Source organism: Bufo gargarizans, chromosome 1, assembly GCF_014858855.1.
Source record: "Bufo gargarizans isolate SCDJY-AF-19 chromosome 1, ASM1485885v1, whole genome shotgun sequence".
Classification (NCBI taxonomy): Eukaryota; Metazoa; Chordata; class Amphibia; order Anura; family Bufonidae; genus Bufo; species Bufo gargarizans.
The window spans coordinates 720,293,686-720,318,242 of NC_058080.1; the positions used below are offsets into that span (position 1 = coordinate 720,293,686).

Consider the following 24,557-nt stretch of genomic DNA (forward strand, 5'->3'; position numbering starts at 1 on the left):
CATTCATTTCTATGGGGCTGTGCAGATGAGCGGTGATTTTCACGCATCACTTGTGTGTTGCGTGAAAATCGCAGCATGCTCTATTTTGTGCGTTTTTCACGTAACGCAGGCCCCATAGAAATGAATGGGGTTGCGTGAAAATCGCAAGCATCCGCAAGCAAGTGCGGATACGGTGCGATTTTCACGCACGCTTGCTAGGAGACGATCGGGATGGAGACCCGATCATTATAATTTTCCCTTATAACATGGTTATAAGGGAAAATAATAGCATTCTGAATACAGAATGCATAGTAAAATAGAGCTGGAGGGGTTAAAAAAAATAAAAAATAATTTAACTCACCTTAATCCACTTGATCGCGCAGCCGGCATCTCTTCTGTCTTCTTTCTTTGCTGTGTGCAGGAACAGGACCTGTGGTGACGTCACTCCGGTCATCACATGATCCATCACATGATCTTTTACCATGGTGATGGATCATGTGATGACCGGAGTGACGTCACCACAGGTCCTGTTCCTGCACACAGCAAAGAAAGAAGACAGAAGAGATGCCGGCTGCGCGATCAAGTGGATTTTTATTTTTTTAACCCCTCCAGCGCTATTTTACTATGCATTCTATATTCAGAATGCTATTATTTTCCATGTTATAACCATGTTATAAGGGAAAATTATAATGATCGGGTCTCCATCCCGATTGTCTCCTAGCAACCGTGCGTGAAAATCGCACCGCATCCGCACTTGCTTGCGGATGCTTGCGATTTTCACGCAACCCCATTCATTTCTATGGGGCCTGCGTTACGTGAAAAACGCACAAAATAGAGCATGCTGCGATTTTCACTTGATGCGTAAAAATCACCGCTCATGTGAACAGCCCCTTAGAAATGAATGGGTCGGTATTCAGTGCGGGTGCAATGCGTTCAACTTACGCATCGCATCCGCGCGGAATACTCGCCCGTGTGAAAGGGGCCTAAGGGTTTTAATATCCAGACTTGTGATCACCACAGTTAGAAGGATTTGTCATGGTGAGACATCCCCTTTAAATGCCATCAAAGCGTCTAGCATTCTGGATTCTGGAATCAATATTCCTTCTAAACATGAAACTATAAATCCCCAGAGAGGAGGATCAGGGGTGAGAAGTAGAGTCATGCATTGGCACGGGACAGAGTCACGGTGGCTGTGATTTGTAATGACGACGCATTTCGGTAAACATCCAACAAAAACATGATTATCCAGGCCTAATCCAGAGCAACCTCCATTTACTGGAATCTTCCAGAGACTCCTCTGATGAGAGAAGAGGGGACATTTTACAAGGTGACGGGTGACTATCTCATCTCTGCCAGGCAAATTTGAGAACCAATCCAAGAATATAAGATAAGTGTGACGGAGTTGTCCAGCTTTCATCTTCCTGTCTCCACAGTGAAACGGCTACTAAATATAGACAACCCTCAGGACGTCTTCAGTAGTGGACAGAATGTCCTCCTGAGCCACCTCAAGTATCTGCCTCATGTCATTTTATTAGTCATTCACCAGTCGTACGTTTAATGGAATTACTGGATGCAGTGGCACAATCCGGGCCATGAGCGGACCATTAAAAATAATGGATGATGGCAGTGTCACCTTATTGAATGACTTATCTTCAGATTCCATGATGACCTTTAAAGGGTTGTCCAGAGGGTTCTCCTTTTTTATTTCCATAATCAGCGCCATGTCCACGAGGCTATGTCTGGTATTGCAGTTCAGCCCGTGAATGTTTCATATATTTATATTATTATAATAATATAATAATACAATATAAATAGTTCATTATCACCTTCACTGCTGGGTCATGTGCCGCTTAGAGACATTTCACCGTGGAGACCAGTCATTGGCTGCAACGAGGCGCATGAAGTCAACAAGCCTTAGGCCAGAAGCCTAAGCCTTAGGCCAGAAGATCTCTAGGATGCAGGGATCAGAGTATTCTTCTTGTATTAGGTCAACCATGCTAAGGGGACAACTCAAAACCGAGTTGATCCTGGACTACCCCTTTACTCCTTGTAATTTATCGTCAGTGAGCTCCCCCTAGTGGTGACTGGATACAACCAGAATTTTATCATATACTCCAGGACCAATCTGTAACACCTACCATTTTATATATGGCCTTTTCTTAAGTAGCAGAGGACCTGTGGGTCCCCTCAGGAACCATGGCTCAGGTGCGACTGCTACCATTGCACCCTCTATAACTACACCTCTGCATTTATGACTGTGCAGTGTGAGCTTTGAGACATAAACCTCCTTATCTCCAGCCATGGTTGGTCCTATCCCCTTTACTACTGGGTGATGGCTCCCCGTATTGTTACTGGGTATAGAGATGGGGAACCGATCCAGAAGTCATATCAGGAGGAAACAAACTTTCGGCCCTTCAGTCATGGGTGGCAGTATGAAGTGCCCTAATAGGGACTTGTTTAGATTTTTGCTATGGGGCCCTGTGTGCATCTAGAAAAAGATGTGCCAAAGTGTAAAAAGGGTTGTCCAGGATTTACGTACTGACAACCTGCCCTCAGGACATTATGTCCATCAGTATCTGACTGGGTACCCCCTGCTGATCAATATTTGGCAGGGACTGCATGGCCTCTTTCCTCGGCCAATGACGTCACATCTATCAGTCTCAATGAAGTCAATGGTCTGCAATACCAAGCATAGCCACAATACAATGTACAGCGCTGTGCTTTAAATAGTATGAAGAGGCTGCAGCACTCGTCAGCTCAGCGGCCCCATCAAACATATGATAAACAAGGGTGGTGGGATCCGATTTTGATGACCTATCCGGAGGATAGTTCATTAATATTTAGGTCCTGGTCAATACCTTCAACAGAAGGGCTACGGAGGACTCCTAAAATGCACCAGCCATTAGTTGATGAAAGGTAGAGAATTGTTTTTTACATGTATAATGAGTTGTACCAAAAATATGATACCACGTGCACCATGTTCATCACTGGTCATCTGCCATGGAGAGGGCAAGAACAGGGGATTTACTATAGGGGACACAGTTGATGCGCTCGTAAAAACATTAGACCTTGAGGAGGCCTAAATGATCCCTCTATCCTACTCCAGCCCTTAGAGCCCACCTGCCGGTCATGTTTTAAGGATTTCATAGTATTGAGCAGGTGATATAATTAGTGTCAGCGCATCAGGACTTACCCCAGCTAGTCATTCTGTGGAATATTCTCAAATCATGACCAACAGGTGGGCCCTGAGGTCTGAAGTTGAGGAACACTGCTATAAATAATGCATGATAGTTGGTAGACCTGTTGACCGATTTTGCATTGGGGACCGGGATCTTCAAGTTACACTGCAAATACATATAGACCATAAAGACTAAAGGAACAAAGCAGAATAAGCAAGAGATCCCATAATCCGAATGTAAAAAAAAAAGTAAGACCAGCAAGGCCCATAGTGGTGGATATTGTATGTTCTTGACACTTCCAGAAGCTTTGTCCTACTGTCAATCACGGGTGATTCTCTGTCCTTCTAGGTGGGGAAGAGATTGAGTTCAACCAGCTCTTCTTCCGGGAGGATTTCATCACTGACATGTACTTCGGAGGAAATCTTCATGGACGGATCGCTACAGAGGACCTGTACTTTGGAGAAGGAGTCCACAGAAAAGCCTTTCGGAGCAAAGTCATGTGTGGACTGTTCCCAGTCTTTCACCCTGGACACCTGTGTGTACTCAAAGTGCACAACTCCATAGCATACGGGGCGAAAAATTCTGACGAGCTGTTGCAAAAAAACTACAAGCTTGCCGTGCAGGTAATTTACATATCTCTGTTATATACTGTTTTTGACACCTTTATCTCCTAGCTGCATAGTTTTGAAAATGGGTGTGGCTAAGTGGTATCTTAAAAACTGGGAAATTTATTAACATCATGCCCTTTTTTTTTTTTTTACCTTCTTAATCTTGCCATGATGATAAGCTGATCCCTCTTTATTAGCAACAAATAAGTGATTCCTACTTTTGAATGAAGAAGCTCTGTCTGCCTCTCTCTCAGCAGGAAGTCCCAGCATAGTCCCTTAGCTTCTTTTTCATATAACCAATAAGCTAAATAACAAATACACAACCAGATAACGATAAATGTGGCTCTAAGGTTTGACAAAAGCCTGTTGATTCAGCAGTCCTGATTTCTTGTTGCTGTATACAGTATATCATTTGCTATAGATTTGGTAGGTGTGGCGGTACTTTGACAATACCCTGTGGTAAAGGTTTATTTCTGTGTAGCACTGGCATACCTACCATAGTGGCAGACTGTGCTTAAGCTAGGCAGCCCTTGGTAGGGAAACAACCCAATCCTGGCATGATGAAATTCTGTTTATCTGCATCTGCCAGTAGGAGGAGCTCACATGTAAAGTAGCCAATGAGTTCAGTGGGAGCTGTATGAATCTGTATGCAGGACGCTCCCTCTAGTGGTGGCTGCCGGGAGTCAGAAATGTATTATTTTGCATGTTTTCCCTTATTCTGAGATTTTTTTTTTTGTGGAATGATAGGATTTCTGTGCACGTGTGTTGATGATCCTCCATCAGTGAGCTGTAGATTATCATATATTTATAATAATGTATTAAATACCATATGCTACTTTGCCTTACAGGAATGTTATGTACAAAATACTGCTCGAGAATATGCCAAGATTTATGCAGCCGAAGCGGAACAGCTGGAGGAGTTTGGGAAAGTTCCAGAGTAAGTGATACCCTGATCTTCAATATAATGACAGCGTGCTTGTCTACAGACCAAGGATTCTTGAGCACTTTCCAGTACAAAAATAACAATGAGGCCCAATCCCTTCCAGATAAAGAGCTGATATGCAAAATTCTGCAAATTTCTGCTTCCCTTACACAGCTGTAGAATTAAAGGGGTAGTCCATGGGATATGTCATAAATGTCTGATAGATGCAGGTCCTACCTATGGTGGGGCTGAGGTCTTAGTCCATCATTCCAACCACCAAGAACTCTAACTCCATTTCTGTAGGACATCTAACAGTTGCCCTAGCATACTGTAAAGTGAGCTTTTCTATGAGAAACCCACAGCCGCTCCGTTCTATTCAGGGGAGCTGCAGGGGGTACAGGGCCCGCGTTCTTGTGATCAGTGGGGGTCCAAGTGGTAGAACACTCACCGATCCTGCGGATAGGGGATAACTTGAAACAACCTGAATACCTCTTTAAAGATGGAGCCTGCTCGCGAGCGCAGTGGGTGCCATAACCGCCTTGTTTGTACTGTTTTACACAGCAGAGGCACATGGCTAATGTCTGCAATTGGGGGTAATGCCGATCGTGGACATTTAACCCCTCAGATGCAGTGGTCAAATGTCACCACAGCATCTAGGAGCTCTAAAACCAGGACCCTCACACTTCCCCGCCTGGGCTTCCTTCCCCTGGTAGAAGTGGGGGAAGACAGCCCATACTAGTAATAGGCCTAAGGCACACGACCGTATGGCTTTTTCAGTGTTTTGCGGTCCGTTTTTCACAGATCCGTTGTTCCGTTTTTTTATTCCGTTGTGGTTCCGTTTCTGTTCCGTTTTTCTGTATGGCATATACAGTATACAGTAATTACATAGATAAAATTGGGCTGGGCATAACATTTTCGATAGATGGGTCCGCAAAAAACGGAACGGAAATGGAATACATGCGGATGCATTTCCGTATGTGTTCCGTTTTTTGCGGACCCATTGACTTGAATGGAGCCACGGAACGTGATTTGCGGGCAATAATAGGACATGTTCTATCTTTAAACAGAACGGAAAAACGGAAATACGGAAGCGCAATTCATACGGAGTATATTTAGTTTTTTTTGCGGAACCATTGAAATGAATGGTTCCGTATACGGACCGCAAAAAACGGCCAGTAAACGGGGGAAAAAATGGTCGTGTGCAGAAGGGCTTAGACTGTACAAGGCTTACAGGCCGATTACTAGAATATTCCAATGCTGGCCTGCAGGTGGCAGCACTGCATTGGAATATACAAAATGTTGTATTCTGTAATGCATAGATATAATACAAAATGCAACCTAATGAAAGCATGTTATATTCACCAAGGATGACTTAAAAAAAAGTAAAAAAAAAAGTTAAAAAATATAAAAATTCAAATAATTTTCCCTACAATAATTTTATTTTATTAAATAACAAAAATTAAACATCATTGGCATCGCTACATGTAAAACCGCCTGCACTATTAAACTATACAAATATGTATCTCATACGACGAACAGTGTAATAGAAAAAAATCTAAGAAAAACAATATAAATGTGGTATCGTTGTAATTATACTGGGATGAAGGTTGAAGGTAACAGGTCAGTTTTACCGCATCGGGAATGCCGTAAAAACAAAGCCCATAAAACTATAGCGGAATTGCATTTTTTTTTTCCAATTCCACCTCCTTTGGAATTTTTTCCAGATTCCCACTGCATTGTGTGCAATAGTAAATGATGCCATTAAAAAGTACAACTTGTCCCACAAAAACAAAAAATAAATAAAAAAAATATGGCTACAGGAAGGCAGGGAGTGAAAAACAAAAACTGAAAATTGCAGGGTCCTGAAGAGGTTAATGTATTTGTGCTGTAAACATTTCTACCAGTAGATGTTCTTGAATGATCTTGGTGATCATAGTGATCTACAGTATCTCGCTTATAAGCATGTTTCTACAGCACACCGTGTGGTGAGGAGTGGTATTGCATCTAAAACAAATCATTATGAAACCGGCCTCAATTTGTGATAAAGCAGAGATATGCCGTAATAGATGCAGGTCCCACCTCTGTCCCATAGTAGTGAATAGAGAAAGACTGGCACGTGTCTGGCGACGTCTCAGTTTTTTGTCTGGATGGAGATGGGTTGGGATGTCAGAATACCCTTGTTACCCACTTTGGTGCGGGTTTCAGAGGTGGTATCTATATCCATAAGACATTTATGGCATTTTATATTAGGATACCCCAGTAAGTTTACAGCACTTAATAATTAAAGGGGTTGTCCTATCTTGACATTTATGGCATATTCTAGCGATATGTCAGAAAATGTTGAGATGGGCCAACGCCTTTCGCTACCAGCTCTGTACATGTACGGTCTTTAAACATGGTGCCCGCTCGCATGTGCAGCAGGTGCCATAGCTGGTGGGTCTCTGCTGTTTCAAACAGCAGAGGCCCGCGATTATTGTCTGCGACTGGCAATAATGCCGATCGCGGACATTGCAGCCTTTAGATGCCACTTACGCCAGTAAGTTTACAGCACTTAATAATTAAAGGGGTTGTCCCATCTCAACATTTATGGCATATTCTAGCGATATGTCAGAAATATTGAGATGGACCGTCCCCTTTAAAGTAAACTAACAATCAATTTGAAACCACGTGCGGGTGCGGTTTTTTGGCTATATCTTGTCCAGACAGCTGCCACTACGTGAGAAGCCATGCTTAGCGAATCTGAGGAACTCTCTAATGAATGGATCGCAGCCCCTTGTACCCAGTAGCCCTGTTTTCATTCCCCGCTGTCCCCGGTAAGGACTGTCTATGGTAGGACAAGTTGTTTCCTTTGCCAAGGGATCATAGAAGATTTGCCGTTCTTAGATGTAAGATGTGAAAAGGTTGGTTGAAATTCAGTCTGTGTGCGAGCCGCCTGTGGGGCGTGCACCTGCGGCTGTCCGTCAGCAACATGAAGCTACTTGAAATTGCAGAGAAGCGATGGAATGAATTTCTGACATTTCAGCGAGTGATCTGGAGGACGAAGGGCGGAGAGTCCTCATCTGATCACTGCAAAAACAGGAGAGGATCGGAGTAGTTGGTATTAGTAGGGAGAATGCTGCAGTCCATGATAATGCCGAATATGGAGGAGCCACATTGTCCCCAAATATTGTATTAGCAACTATCCTTGCACACAGATGCAGATGTCTGTTCTTCTGAGATGGTCAGCAGCTGACCTGTACTGATTGGCTGATGGTGAAACTTATTCTCTACACTGTCAGCTGTCAATGAATGGAAACATTCTCGTCTAAATCCAAAGGCTGATAAGCTGTGCGGATCTAATACTCCTCACAGTTCTGTCCGCTGTAGAAGGTCTGATACAGTTAACCTGCACTGATACACTGTAACAAACTATTAGGGCAGGAGAGAGGTTTGTGAGCCTCTGACATACTATATTTAGCTCATCAAGGATTCTCTAGACTGGATACAATTGTAGCAAACCCTCAGCTTTAGAAAGTATAAGGTCTGTACAGGTTTTTAGCCTGTGGATGTAAACAAAAAAGTTCATACAGTATTTACTGACAGGATGCAGAGATCTTGCAAACTGTTAGGAAATAAAAAACTATTTTTATTTGAAACATTTTATTTGCACACGATCATTTCCGCGGCCCTGCAAAAAAAAAAAAATATATATATATAGAAGATGTCCTATTCTTGTCTGAATTGTGGACAAGAATAGGCATTTGTACAATACTGTGGGACCTGCAAAACAGGAAAATGCGGGGGGCACATGGCCGTTTTACAGACTAGGTCAGCGCTAAAGCCCACCCATTAGTGCCAGTGACTTACTTCACCAGGCTCACTGCTAGGCTAAAGCCTCCGCCTAACTTAACCATGTAGAGCCCATTACGTCACCGGATGTCCAGAAAAAGCCCTTTCCCTGTGCGATTCAGGGAGGGAGAGCATCGGAGCATGAAACGCTCCAATGCTCATGTCAGAGGGGCTGAGTGGGGGAAGAAGGGGATATTTCCAGGTTCAGCTCTGAACCCTGGACAATCCCTTTAAAGGGGTATCACAAGGATTTACCATAAAGGGGTTATCCCATCATTAATTTAAAAATGAAAATCATACATCATATAGTACATGATAATCTCTTTCTAACAAAGCTAGAACCAGCCATGTACCTCACATGGGTCCAGAGATCACAAATTGCTCTGTTATTTACTTCAGGCTGGCAGCTCAACAGGTGTGTCCTTTATGCTGCAGCTCTCTTCCTATCACAGCTCTGGGACATGTCCTTTCTGCTGTAGCTCTCTCCCTATCACAAGTCTGGAACAGTGCCATTTCTGCTGCAGCTTTCTTCCTATCACAGCTTAAGGGGGTGTGTCCATCCTGCTGCAGCTCTCTCCCTATCACAGCTCAAGGGGTGTGTCCTTTCTCTGGCACATGCCCTTTATGCTGCAGTTCTCTTCCTGTATCTGTCACAGCTTCTAACAGTAGATACAGCTAGTGGAACTTGAAAATTAGAACTGAGCATGTGTGACCACCCCAGCCAGGGGCATACACAGATCTCATTGGACCCCATAGCAAAACAGTATGGACCCCCCCCCTGCCCCACCCAGTTTCCCAGTGCATAATTGTCAATACCCCGAGGCAATGCAGAATGCAACGTACATCCCAGATTTCTGATGAATTTACTTTTTTCTTAATTAATACAAAATTATAATAAAAAAGTCACCCTCCACCTCACCTACTTTATCTGTAATCTGTGTAAAAACAGAGCAGCAGGTGCCTCATAAAAATGGCTCTTATTCTGGACACCATATTTAAAACTGGCATAAATACATTTATAAATCACCTGCTTCCCTTCTATTGCAAAGATGGCTGCAGCCACCACTAGGGGGCGCTCAGTGCATAGGAATTTATGCAGTTGCAATTTACTTAATTAGAAGCTGTAATAATTAGTGTTGATTGAGCACAAAAGTGCTTGGGTGCTCGAGTAGAACACTTTGGGATGCTTGGGTGCTCTACAGATGGTTCGGGAACAGCATGGGGAGGATGTCTTGATGCATCTTGGACTCCCAGGTCGCTGTTGGGAACGATGTTGTCCGAGCGAGGGCCTGCTGCTGATCTGACCATCTAAAACATTAGGGGCGAGGGCAGCCTAATAAGCATGCTGACATGATGGAGGAGGATGAGAAAAGGAAAATTGAACCATATACCCTTTTTTGCGGTGGAAGGGGTGCATGGGAATACAGTGTATTCAATACACCATAAAAGCCACATTTAAAGTGCATTTATGTTCAGCTGCTTTGCTCTGGTGGAGTAGAGAAGTCAGGGGCAATCCAGGCCTTGTTCATTTTGATATGCAAAATACCTGTGGAGCCCCAGTTATGGGTCTTCAACACAGTGAAAGCCAGATATCCCTCAAAGGAAGGAAAACCAAGCAAAGGGGTGTCCCCATTACAGAGATCACCAAATCCACCATTTTAAGTGGCCCCTATGTCAAGATCCCGCTCTTTTACAAGCTTTAAGGATGTGACGGGGAAGACCTAAGCCAGTTATCCATCCACAGAAAGCTGTTTCGGGGTGTTGTTTATTTTGATAAGAGTCAACCTGTCAGCATTTTCAGTTGACAGACAGATACGCTTATCTGTTACAATGCCACAAGCAGCACTAAATACCCGCTCTGCCAAATGCTGGCGGCAGGGCAGGCCAGCACCTCCAAGTCGTAGAGCGCCAGTTCGTGCCACGTGTCTAGCTTGGACACCCAGTAGTTGTAAGGCACAGAGGGATCACTGAGGACGCTGACATGGTCTGCTACATACTCCTTCACCATCTTCCAAAACGTTTCCCTCCTTGTGACACTGGGCTGCGCATCAGGGTGAGGGTGCTGGCAGGGTGTCATGAAACTGTCCTAGGCCTTGGAGAGTATTGCCCTGACTCTGTTGAAACTGCTGTGTGTTCCCCCCCGTCTCCTCTTCTCAGTTGCCCAAGGAACTACCTATTCTGCACCAGCATTGTCTGCTGGAAATTTTTGGAGCAATTTTTCCACAAGGACCTTCTGGTATTGCACCATTTTGCTCATCCTTTCCACCACAGGAATGAGAGATAAGTAGTTCTCTTTGTAGCGGGGGTCGAGAAGGGTGAACAACTAGTAATCGGTGTTGGCCAAAGTGCGTACAACACGAGGGTCACGGGAAAGGCAGTATAACATAAAGTCAGCCATGTGTGCCAGAGTCCCAACAGACAAGACTTTGCTGTCCTCATCAGGAGGATGACTCTCAATCTCCTCATCCACTTCAGCACATCCACGATAAACAGATGGCTTAAACCTGCTATGGGTACTACCCTCTGTAGCAGAGGCAACCGTCTCCTGCTCCCCCTCCTCATCCTCATCATCCAATTCGCACTGAGAAGACGAACTAAAGGTGGTCTGGCTATCACCCTGTGTAATGTCTTCCTCCATTTCCACCTCTTCTACATGCAAAGTGTCCACCTTCATTGTGAGCAGCGAGCGTTTCAGTAGACCCAGAAGTGGGATGGTTATGCTGATAATAGCGCCATTGCCGCTCATTACCATCTGTGTTGATTCCTCAAAGTTGTGTAAAACCTCACAGAGGTCAGACATCCATGTCTACTCGTCGTTTGTGAAGAGCAGAAGATGACTGGAAAGGTGACGACCATGTTGCAGCTGGTATTCCACTACTGCCCTCACAAAGCCTGGCCAACATGTGGAACGTGGAGTTCCAGCGCGTGCTCACGGCGCACAACAGTCGGTGAGCTGGCAATTGCAAGCACTGCTGCAAATGACAATTCTTTTATCGTCTGCACTTTTCTCAAAAAAGCACCAGATTGCGGAACACCGGAGCTCTAGAGGAACAGTTGCGGGCCTGTTTTGTGTGGCCCGCCTTCTCCCTTTTGCCACCCCACTGCCTCTTCCAGCCTGTTGCGGTGCTGCGGATCCCTCCTCCTCTGTACTGCTGTCCTCGCTTGTCTTGCCACCTTCCCAGGTTGGGTCAGTGATTTCATCGTCCACCACTTCCTCTTCCACTTCCTCACTCTGCTCATCCTCCTTGTTGGCCTAACAACAACCTCACTTATTCACAACTGTGTCGCATCCTCATCATCAACCTCTTTAGACACTAATTGCCGTTGACTTACTGGCAACTGTGTCTCATCATCATCATCCACCTTGTGAAACACTAATTACCGTTCCCCACCGTCATCTTCTTCTGACTGTGGAAGTTCAAGAGTTTGGAAATCAGGGCACAAGATCTCCTCATGTCCCTCTTCAAGTGAGCGTGGTGAGAGGCCCAAATCAAGGAATGGGGATGAAAAGAGCTCCTCTGAAGATTTGAGTGTGGGATCACTTGTTTGCCAAGACTCTCCATGGTGGGAGGAAGGAGGATCAGGGTGAGGATTCTGTTGACCATACTCTTGGCTACTGAGACTGGACTTTGTTGAAGACAGGGTGGTGCTTAACCAACTGGAAGCATTATCTGCTGCAATCCAACCGATCACCTGGTCGCACTGGTCTGACTTCGAGAGTGGTGTCCTGCGTCGCCCTGAAAACTGGGACATGAAGCTAGGTATCGTGGATGAGTGTGTTTCTTGTGCTCTGGCAGCAGGCACAGTTTCAACGCGCCCAGAGGCCACGGTCTCTGCGTGCACCATCAGCAGCACGGCCACTTCCCCGTCCCTTACTGCTCGCCTTCCGCATATTAAATGGTATATATGCTTGCAAGTATGTCACACGTACAGTAGCGTAAGATTTGTAAGTGTATACGCAAATAAAATAAAATTAATGTCACAGATATTTAGGATGCGCAAACCTTATACTGGAGATGTAGTGCAGGTAATGTCGCTTTCACCAGCGGCAAAAAAAATTACACTGAATGTTACAGATATGTAGGATGCGCAAACCTTATACAGGAGATATAGCACAGGTAATGTCGCTGTCACCAATGGCGAAAAAATTAACAATTAATGTCACAGAAATTTAGGACGCGCAAACGTTATACAGGAGATGTAGCGCAGGTAATGTGTCTGTCAGCAGCGGCCAAACAATTGAGCTGAATGTCACAGATATTTAGTATGCGCAAATGTAACACAACAGATGTAGCAGAGGTTGTGTCACTGTCAGCAGCGGCCAAACAATTACATGTAATTTAGCGCAGGTTGCGCTAATAATATTTATATTGCAGCCAGATTAAACAATAGTCCTTAAAAGGACTTTGGGGTCTTTAACACCTTTCACCACTAAACCCTGCCTAAAAAAACACACAATTCCTGTCCCTACATCTGTCCCTTCTGCTGCAGCTCTCCCTGACTAAGACTGAGCTGAACCACGTGTCACCGGGTGCTACGGTATATAGCACCCGATGGCGCGTTCCGGCCACCGGCCAGCCAATCACTGTAATGCCAGTAACCAACATGGCTACGGCATTACAGTGAGTGGCAGTACTTATCTGCACGCGTAGCAGCCAACAAACGTGCGGGGAGGAGACTCGAGCATCGCACTCGAGCACATGTGCAGTACGCCGCCCTGCAGGGTATTGCGATGTGAGGTCACGGTTAATGGGCAAACGAGGGTTACTCACAGTTTGTATGGAGACCCTGGGCAGTGGTACAGCAGTGATAGAGAGGCTGGCACAGGGGTCCTCTGGGGCACTCTCTGTATTTAGGGACCAGGCCTGATGGTGGATGAGGTGCCCTGGAGGTTGCAGGTGTTTAATGTGCCTAGGGCAAGGTCCCTTTAAGATTCGTGACGCCAGTGCCTGTAACGGTGGCACACCGATTTATAGTTGTAATAAGTGAGGAACACAGGTTGTGGTGAACCAAACTTTTCTTTACTGGAAACAGTTCAACTTTATACAATTCTTTGTAAGTTCAGATCCATATAGCAGGTTCACATCACAAGCAGGCTTTCACATCAACAGCAGGTAATAATGTTCCTTGCAAGATACTCAGAGGGTAACAACAACACTCACATATCAGGCTGTACCTTCTCCTCGGAAATACTGTACACTGTTCCTAAGAACTCCTGTCTGTTCTTATCCCAAGGCCTGGATGCCCTAATGCTGGCTTTTATCCTTGGTAACAATCTTCCTCCGATATACAGTACAGACTAAAAGTTTGGACACACCTTCTCATTCAAAGAGTTTACTTTATTTTCATGACTATGAAAATTGTAGATTCACACTGAAGGCATCAAAACTATGAATTAACACATGTGGAATTATATACATAACAAAAAAGTGTGAAACAACTGAAAATATGTCATATTCTAGGTTCTTCAAAGTAGCCACCTTTTGCTTTGATTACTGCTTTGCACACTCTTGGCATTCTCTTAATGAGCTTGAAGAGGTAGTCACTGGCTCTGCTCTGCTTGTGGGAACTGCAGGTTTCTCCCAGGAGGCAAACTCTTCTCTTGGGATGAATCTTCAGAGCTAACTGAGGCTCAGGAAACTTCATGCAGGCTATACTCCTTCACTGGCCTCCTGGTGGCAACTAGAAGCCTGGGCTGTCTAGCTGCATGTCAGGAGGAGGCCCTGGCTGGTGCCTTCTCACTTCTGTCTCCACAGACTCCTGACTACAGACTCTCTCCTCCCTGTCTGGGCCTGAATATATATACTAGGGGCTCTCTATCTCCCTCTAGTGTCTAGGGTGAATAACTGCACCCTAATAGGCCTGCTGCACAGCTAACAGGGGAGAATACACATAAATACATATTAAAATGCATTAAAATGGACTGAAAAATACACTGCCACTGTCCCTTAGGAGTAGGAGGACAACGTGGCCCAATTGACACTTGTGTAGTGCCCACATTTACCTAGTGGGACACTACACATGCAGTGTTCGGCCGAACACCACGATGTGCTGAGCAACGCGATGCTTGAGTAAAAATGGTGTTCGGCTGAGCATGCTCGCCCAACACTAGTAATAATCTGTTTGCAGTGAGCTCCCCCTAGGGGTGGCTGCATGATAATGCAGTATTTTCACATTAGGAAGAGGAGTTAAAGGGGTTGTCCCACTTCAGCAAAAATAATTTATTATACAAGGCACTTACTTATGTATTGTGATTGTCCATATTGCCTCCTTTGCTGTCTGGTTTCATTTTACGATCACATTATACACTACTTGTTTCATGGTTACGACCACCCTGCAATCCATCACCGGTGGTCGTGCTTGCACACTATAGGAAAAAGCAGCAGCCTCTCTGGTGGCCAGGACCATGGCACAGCACATAGCCTAGTGCTTTTTCCTATAGAGTGCAAGCAAGACCACCACTGCTGGATTGCAGGGTGGTCGCAACCCATGGAAACAATCAGTGTATAATTTGATGGAAAAATGAATCCAGGCAGCAAAGGAAGCAATATGGACAATCACAATACATTAGGAAGTGCCTTGTATTAACGTTCTCTACAGGATAAATACCATTTCACAAAGTGAGACAACCCCTTTAAGCGTTGGGGTCCCCCGGGTCCAATAACAGTTGCATGGTGTGCCTCCATTGAAGTTATGACCCTGACCTAAGGGGTGTTACTGAGGTGGGCAGAGAATTAAGAAAAAGAACAAGCAGCAGGTGGCGGAGCAGGGATCGGGGATGACTGTGTATATGGAGATAGCTGTCTATCACTGATAGGACCGCCCACCGGACTCCTAAGAGCAGAGATTGAAATGTAAAAGTCCAAGTTATAATGACTTACCTACCAAACTGTACATCAGTCTGCTCAGCTCCTCCTGCAGATCAGACGCCATATTCAACCTGACAGGTCCCCTTTAAATCCCACCATCCAGCGAGTAGTCAGAACCATCTAGAAGTATGACCTCATCTCCATCCATTTCCGCCGTCCCTTATGTCCTCTTGGAGGGCAGTACCTCATTGCGTCCTGCAGGTGTCACCGTTGTCATACCGTAGCCGGGGATTCTCTGAAGCCTAAAGCCTGGAAATAAGCCGCATTGTGTCTCATTCATCTCATCTGCCAGAGCATATTAAAAAATGTAATCACGAATATAATTCTACGCCAGTGTATAATTCTACAAAGGAAGCAAAAAACCACAGCGCTCCAGCTAAGGTCACGTGAACAGAGTGCTGTCAATCAGCAAGTGAACTGAACTGACCTGGCGGCGTGCGTGGCGATCACTGCCGAAATCCGCTGATTATTTTATATAAAGGTTTATGCAAATGAATCTTAAATCGCTGTGTAATGAAAAGCTCTGCCACTTCTCAAATGCTTTGTATTTCAAATCCCATCTCAGACATTGGCTTCATTTCACTAGGCTATGCCATCAATGTCAGATAGGTGCAGGTCCCCCCTCTGGCTGCTGCTGCTGTCTCCACAATGGGGCCCCTGAAGTGAAGGAGAGCGCACTGCGCATGTGCAGCATGTTCTCCGTTCACTGCTATGGGAGTTCTGATAATAGCCGAGCGCGTGGATGCAACAGTAGCAAACCTAAGGAAAAGATTTGGGTCCGTACAAGTTTTCAGCCATTGAATGTAGGCAAGAGTGTTTCAATTCAGTGACAGCAAGCAGAAATGTTAAAGGGGTATTCCCATCTCAGACGCTAGGATATGCCATCAGTGTTGGATAGGTGAGGGTCCCACCTCTGGGATCCGCTCGTAACTCCGGAACCGGTACACCAAGCACAGCGCGGCCACCTCTCCGTTCACCACTATGGGACCACTGGATTAGTCGAGTTAGCGCTCAGCTGGTTTCGGAACTCCCATAGTGGTTCCGGAGACAGGAGCAGGTCCAAGAGGTGACATTGGTGGCATAACCCAGCATCTGAGATGAGAATACCACTTTAACATTTCTGCTTGCTGTCACTGAATTGAAAACATTCTTGCTTACATTCAAATGCTAAAAACTTGTACAGACTCAGAACTTTTCTTTAAGTTCGCTACAGTTGTATCCAGACTAGACAAGTTAAAGTGGTTTTCCCCCATCTGAGATAAAGGGGGCATATCGCTAGGATATGCTCCCATTGTCTGCTAGGTGCAGGTCCCTCCTCTGGGACCCTCACCTATTTCGTAAACGTAGCCGGCAAAGTAAAGGAGGGTGCACTGTGCATGCGCAGCCGCCCTCCGTTCATTTATATGGGGCAGCAGAAAATAGTCAAGCGCTGGCTCGGCTATTTCCGTCGGCCCCATAGAAATGAATGGGAGTGGTGGCTGCGTAAGCGCAGGGCTCTCCTATTCACTTCTATGGGGAGGGCGCTTGGTGGTGGTCGGACTCGGGGAAACCCGGGGTCCTCCAGCCACCACTTTCCCCGCTCCGTTCTCGATATAGGTGCAGGTCCCACACCTATCAGACAATGGGACTATATCCTAGCGATATGCCCCCATTCTCTCAGATGAGAATACCCCTTTAAGTAGCCTGAACTCTAAGGCTGCATTCACACCTCCAGTTTCAATTCTCCGAATCTGGCACTGCCAGATGCGGACGGAATGTCCGTTGGTCCCATTAGGTATAAAGACGTCCGGCGGAGATCCGGACGCATTCTGGCAAACAAGCGGAGACCCAGCCGGAAACAAACTGCTGCATTTTGCGGTTTGTGTCCGGCCGGGTGTCTGTTTCTCTGCGGGAACAGTCATGCCGGAGTTTCACACCGGATGTAGAAAGATGATACATTTTACCTGCACTGATACATTGTAGCAAACAGGACAGGAGAGGGATTCCTCTAGGTCAGGGGTAGGCAACCTCTGGCTCCCAGCTGTTGTGAAACTACAACTCCCAGTATGCATACTTGCTCTGCTCTTCTAAGAACTCTCATAGAAATGAATGGAGCATGCTGGGAATTGTAGTTTCACAACAGCTGGGAGCCGGAGGTTGCCTACCCCTGCTCTAGGTAATGTATCAAGCTCACATAGGGTTAACTCTCCATTTATTTATTAATTTTTTTCAGAATAATCCCTATTTTCCTCATCCATCGCCCTGCAAACAACATCCCATACGCCACGGTGGAGGAGGAGCTGATAGGAGACTTTGTGAAGTATTCCATCAAAGACGGGAAGGAGATTAACGTGTTGAGAAAAGATTCTGAAGCTGGCCAGAAGTGCTGCACCTTTCAGCACTGGGTATATGAGAGGACCAACGGAAACTTGCTGGTCACCGATATGCAAGGTGAGATCTGTGATCCTGCAGAGCAGAAGTTATTTTTTTTGCTCATTTGCTTCCTAAATGCAAAATTAAGAAACGTTCTTAATAATCTTCCTTACATATTACCTACTGTTCTGCTGATGCAAAGTATGTGTAACTCCTCTACATAGCTGGCCATGCTGCTGCATCTGAAATACTGCAGATCACACTGTTCTTGCCTGTCTTGGCTCTCTCTGCTCTCAACTTCCTTCTCTCAGTGTTAGAGCTCATTAGCATTTCTATGGGACTGCAAAACGCATGAATAGTACACCTTGTAAAAGAACATGTCCTATACTTTTCCGCAAAATGCGGTCCATGGCTCATTTAAGTTTATGGTTCCGCAAAAATGTTTTCCGTATGCAATCTGTATCTTGCAGATCTGTGTATGCAAAGTTTAACACCCGGTCATGTCACCTTTGAATCTTTATTAAAATGATTAGGGATGAGCGAATCGACTTCGGATGAAACATCCGAAGTCGATTCCCATAAAAGTTTGTTCTAATACTGTACGGAGCAGGAGCTCTGTAGAGAATTAGAATGTATTGGCTCCGATAAGACTTTGCGCAATAACTTCATAAATTTAATTTGTACTGTAAAAAAAACATTTCCCGAACTCAGGTTCGGTTCCAAGGTACCACTTGGCTTACATTTAGAAATGGAGGTGGATCCGCTAAAGTTACGTAGAGGCCGGAGCCTCTTCATAACTCCGGCGGATCCACCGCCAGGTATAGGGCTTTATTAAGACCGCCGTATAAAACGCTGGTCTTAATAAATGTGTCCCTAAATCCCTTGTGGACTGCAGAAGAGGAAATCCATCCAGGAATTAAGTTGTGCTCATTAGAGATGAGCGAATTTTTCAAAAGTTTGATTTGGCTGATTCGCCGAATTTTACCCAAAAATTTGCTTTGTGACGAATTACTTTGTCACGAAGCACATTTTTTAGTAAGTAGCGGGTGCAATGACAGGGAGCTGCGATAGCACTGCCCCATGTCATTGTATCACTCAGATGCCGCGTTCATACATGATCGCGGCATCTGAGTGCAATTTTACACAGTTTTTAACATTTAAAAAATTCAACGGGCCAGCCGCCGCCATCTTGCTTGAAGATCTGGCGTGAGATTACGTCACCATGCAGGCCGACGTGGTGATGTCATACATCACCACACACGGGATTTCGGCAGAAATCTTCAATTAAGATGGCTGCTGGCGTCCCGTCACGAGCAAATGCAGGAAGTATGAATTTTTTTAGTTTTTTACACTATTTTATGTTAAAGCGATTCACTAACACAAAGCACGAGGAAATTTGGCTTAGAGGCGAATCGAATTTAATCTGAAATTCGGAGATTCGATTCTCTCATCTCTAGTGCTGATACATGAGAGCTAGTGAAGACAGCAGCATCCTGGACGCACAGACCTCACATCCAGCATGTGTAACTGGGAGAGACGTGTCCACACGAGAAGAGTCTGAAACTAGGTGTGGGTTGTACATTGAATATTAGGGAGTCTGAAAGTAAAGTAAAGAATGAAGATTGCCTACTGGAACTAAGTGCAATTTTTTTTTATTCGAGGTGACCACTAACAATCTGTCATAGGTGTTCATAGACTTTAAGGTGGGTTTCCCCTTTAAGCGTTACAGTCATTGATAGTGACCCCCCCCCCCCCCACATGGGGGCTCTTTCTGGCATACCTCTGGCAATCTGCATGTACTGGGCCCATTATACCAGTGCAGTGAATAATCTGGCAGCCAGGGTAGAGGATCTGAATACATAATATTCACAGCCGGGGAACATTGTGATATCAGTTTGAAGAAACCACTGGCACCAGACACATCGTAACCAGTCAGCCATCTGTCTGCTATTATATGGGACTATCAGAAATCATTTCATAAATCACAGAGAGATCACAAGCCTCAAGTTCGTGTAGATGGGGACCATTGACAGGACAGAAGATCAGCACCAGTGATAGTGCACAGTAGTCCGACGGGACACTGGGGAGATTCATCATGAGAGTTTTTGCAGGAGTCTGCGTTGCTGCAATTTGTGCCAAAGTTATCAAATGTTTCACAGTGTTTTATAAATTTGGACTGATTTGTACAATTCTTACCTCTTATAAGGGTCCATTGACAATAAGCAGATTATAAAGTGTCCCCCTGATGGGACCCTCAGCTGCCATCCATGGGAAAACCTGGCAGTATGTGTTCCGTTTCCTTGTAGCGCCACCACAGGGGAAATGAAGAATTACACAGTGTCTATTCATTTGAATGAGCTGCCTGTGTAATACTGGACAGGACAGGACCTCCAGAGCGAGAGACCCTCTTTGTAACCATTCTCCACCTAGACATAGCACTGAGGATTCTGAACAGAGGACCCCTCCCATGTTCCTATGTGTCTGCATTGCTGAAAATTAACCTTTACTATATGAAAATGAGCCTCTAAGAGCAACAGGGGCGTTGCTGTTACACCTAGAGGCTCTGCTCTCTCTGCAACTGCCATGCCCTCTGCACTTTGATTGACAGGGACAGGCATTATGATGTTTTTACTGCCTGGCTCTGTCTATCAAAGTGCAGCTGGCGCGGCAGTTGCAGAGAGAGCAGAGCCTCTAGGTGTAATGGTAACGCCCCCGTTGCTCCTAGAGGCTCAGTTGCATATATTAAAACCTAATTTTTCTCAGCAATGCAGACACATAGGAACATGCCTCCCATAAAAGAGTCAGCAGAGTACCCCTGTAAAACTGTGAGAACACTGTCTCCTCTAAAACACTGGCAGCAGAGTGCCCTCTGTAAAGCAGTGCCAGCAGAGTACTCCCTGTAAAATAGTGCTTGCAGAGTGCCATCAAAGTGCTAACCATAAAACAGTGCCGGCAAAGTGCCCCCTTCTGAAACCATGCTAGCAGAGTGCCACCTGTGAAGCTGTACCAGCAAACTGCCCCCTGTATACAATGTCAGCAGAGTACCTGTCTGTAAAGTCGTACCAGCAGTGTACCCCCTGTAAAACAGTGCTAGCAGAGTGCCTCTTTTGAAACAGTGCCATCAAAGTGCCATCCATAAAACAGTGTGAGCAGAGTTCCCCTCCTACATGAAGCAGTGCCTCCTGTAAAACAGTGAGAACAATGTCTCCTCTAAAACAGTGGCAGCAGAGTGCTCTTTGTAAGTCAATGTTAGCAGAGTGCCCCCTCTGAAACAATGCTAGCAGAGTGCCCTTCGTGAAGCTGTACAAGCAGAGTGCCCCTGTATAAAGTGTCAGGAGAGCACCTTCCTGTGAAGCAGTGCCAGCAGAGTGCCCCTGTATAAAGTGTCAGGAGAGCACCTTCCTGTGAAGCAGTGCCAGCATAGTGCCCCTCATATTGTACAGTGACAATAAAGGCATCTTATATACAATGCCAGTAGAGTACTTTATGGGGGAGTACTCTACTGGCATTGTATATAAGATGCCTTTATTGTCACTGTACAATACAATGCAATACAATGTACATTGTATTGTACATTGTATTACATTGTATTGTACAGTGACAATAAAGGCCTCTTATATACAATGCCAGTAGAGTACTCCCCCATAAAGGAGTGCCAGAGTCTCCTCTCCCGTGTGGTCCCACTCATTGGGACTGCACTATGATCCCTTCTTCTCCCTCACCCCCCCTCACAGCACCAGTCTCTTAGAGGTAATGAGGCAGGCACACTTCTGCAGCTGCACCCCCTTCCTCCCCCTATCCTTAGAAGAAACCTTGAATTTGTACTTTGGCAACTCGGTGTCCATTTGCCTGCAGTCCTATGTAATCCAACATACAACAGATTGCGACTTCATGACTCATTACATCACAATTTTTCCAAATGACAAATTCAGCTGTTTAGGTGTACTACGAGAATGGCTGTCATTTAACTGTTACCGTTCTCCTCCTAGTAGTTTGCCTGCAGTCCCATGTAAACCACAGTAATATTGCAATGAGTTGCCTCAAATAATAAAATGACAGAATCAGCTCTCATATACTGTATATTGTGTATACGGTGCAGCGAGGGTTACTCTCTTTGCTTCTTCTAATCATAGTAACAGAAACCTCGTCCTCCTGGAAGTGCGCATCTCGTGGCGGTATATTGATAGACACTTGGCGGTTTGTGTAGATAACAAGCAATTGGAATCTGTTAAAATATAATTCCCTCTTTTTTTTCTGTCCGGCAGGTGTTGGAATGAAGCTGACAGATGTTGGCATAGCAACTATGGGCAAGGGGTGAGTGAGCAATCATTGGTAATCATTCCGCTCTGCAGAGCTCCACCGCCATATACCTGTATCATTTACAGAAACACTCAGGAATTACTACCCCGTAACCAGCAAGGATGTGTGACTTCAGTAGAAATACAAAGCCACGTTTTACAAGGCTGCTGTACGGCATGGCGGCAAATTGAATCGCACAACTGTGCACCATTGTAACAATAGTCTTCAAGAAACGAATCAAACAATGCATGAATGGCAGCATTATGAAGTGTCTGCAAATATTGCTATACACAGTGCTCAAATAAGTTGCTTTTTGGGGAGCTTAATGTGGCTTAACGTACAAAAAAAAAAAAATTAGATGTTAACCGATTTCCCCCAAACTTCCTATACTACAAGACTCTCTCTGTGCCAACATATTCTGAAGAGTTTAGGTCATTTGAGAAAACATAGTAAAAGTTATTCGCATTAAACTAATTTATTCCCATCCTAAAACATTTAATGTGAAAAGAGCTTAAAGGGGTTTTCCCATCTCAGACAGACAATGGGGGCATATCGCTAGGATATGCCCGCATTGTCTGATAGGTGTTGGTCCCAGCGCTGGGACCTGCACCTATATCGAGAACGGGGCCCCGAAAGTGAAGGAGGGCGCAAGGCGCATGCGCAGCCTCTATTCATTTCTATGGGGCCACCGAAAATAGCCGAGCCCTGGCTGTTGGCCTCATAGAAATGAAGGGGAGCATGGGCCATGCATGCGCGGTACGCTCCCATTCACTTCTATGGGAGAGGCGGGAATTAGCGCTTGGTGGTGGACGGGTCCTCCAGCCACAGCGCTCCCCGCTCCGTTCTCGATATAGGTGCGGGTCCCAGCGGTGGGACCCGCACCTATCAGGCAATGGGGGCATATGCTAGCAATATGACCCCATTGTCTATGATGGGAATACCCCCTTAATGTACCATAATGTACCTAAACCTCAATTAATTGTCTTCAAAATTTGCACAACCTTAGTTCTCTTATTGAGTGACGTTAGGCTGACATAGCCCCTACTACCTTTTGTGCTATTAGAAATTTAAAGGATTATTCACAAAGCTAGCCGCAGGATCAGTCATAGCTCCAGGTTAGGTCTTAGTCTATCTAGGATGTGGTGACGCATTGGGGATGCCAGCATGCATCTGTGGTTGCTGGGCCTCCAATGAGTCCCTGCACCTTGTGAGGAGGAGTAGGCTACCTCCAGGTACACCTGCATTTAATTTATCGACTGAATTAATATGCTTCCATTTGGAGACTCATATAAATAGAGCTAAGACCATACTTTACAGAGGTGCCTTGACGGTGGCGGTGTGGCTTCTACATATTTTTGGCCAAAGGTTTGTGCAACTAAAACCTCAGCTTTTAATGTGTACTGTTAGACAGGGTAATTTGTTTTATTGCAGGCCAGCTGACAGGTGTGCTGGGGAATTGTTGTAAATTTATGCGGTTACCATCTTTTTCCAGGTCTTAGTTCAGTCTCTCTCCAGGTTTGGTCTGAGGGTGGGAATGCTCAAGTGTAGGTGCAATTAGCAGGATACGGGAATACACTGATGCCAAAATGCAATGGCTGGGTCAGGTGTGGATAATAGTCTATAGTTTGTTCATGACGCCAATTGCAGCGTGCGCAGGGTACTATCACAGGGTCCTCCCAAGGTGTTACAGCGCACGTCCCAGGTTAGGAATGCCAGAGTGGTGTAATGGCCTATAATGTCTCTATAGGTGGTGATAATGGTGTCAACGGTGTCTCCTACCTGGATACGGCTGGACTCCTGGCTCACTTGCAATAAATTGAGTGTAGTGATAGTAGGAGTAATAGAGGGATTTTGCAGCAGAAATGAGGTCCAGACCTTTAGATGAAGTTCAAACTTTTCTTTACTGAAGGTAACTTGTATCCAAGCAGAATACAGCTTTGGTCTTTGGTCCCAGCAGGTTTTGGCAATCATTGGCAGGAATAAATCTTCTGCACTATAAATCTGGAGCTTGCAGGATAAGACGTCTGTTTAGTAGCTCTGTAACTGTGGCAGGAATTAATCTTCTGCGCTTCTCTATATCTTCTGCTTTGTGGGGACAGACTAGCTGAGGAGGAATATGGCTTCTCATAGGTCTCTGGACTTGACTCACAGATAGGCTCTCAGGGAATGCTTTCGTCCTGATACTCTGGAGGTTGTCTGCTTTCTTGTCATGCAGCTAAGGCTGCAGGGCTCAGTCTGGGTATGTGATCAATGTCTCAGCCGAGACAAGATCCTGGCTTTCTTCCCTATACAGGGGAAGTCCTGACACACACACCCTACCCCTAGCAGGGGGTGGGCTACACTGATCCTAACTTCCTCCTCCACCCAAGGTGCAGGATGTGGGAACAGTCCACACCTCCACAGAGGGGGAGCTAAGCTGGAATGAACCATTCCAGCCTAGATATACTAAACTGTAACTAGTTCCTTACCAATGCATTGCTGCCACCTGCTGGTCAACCTTTAAAATTACAAGGAAATTTAC

The 24,557-nt window shown here is 45.4% G+C and overlaps 1 protein-coding gene across 1 annotated transcript in view; it reads left to right on the plus strand.

Moving 5' to 3' along the window:
* ALPK2 (alpha kinase 2) overlaps positions 1 to 24,557 on the plus strand; it is a 105,958-nt gene that overhangs the window by 75,658 nt on the left and 5,743 nt on the right. The window contains exons 7-10 of the mRNA XM_044276344.1: positions 3,507 to 3,781; positions 4,615 to 4,703; positions 17,598 to 17,815; positions 22,003 to 22,051. Of these exons, the coding sequence (XP_044132279.1) occupies positions 3,507 to 3,781; positions 4,615 to 4,703; positions 17,598 to 17,815; positions 22,003 to 22,051 (631 nt within the window). The remainder of the gene's footprint in view (positions 1 to 3,506; positions 3,782 to 4,614; positions 4,704 to 17,597; positions 17,816 to 22,002; positions 22,052 to 24,557) is intronic.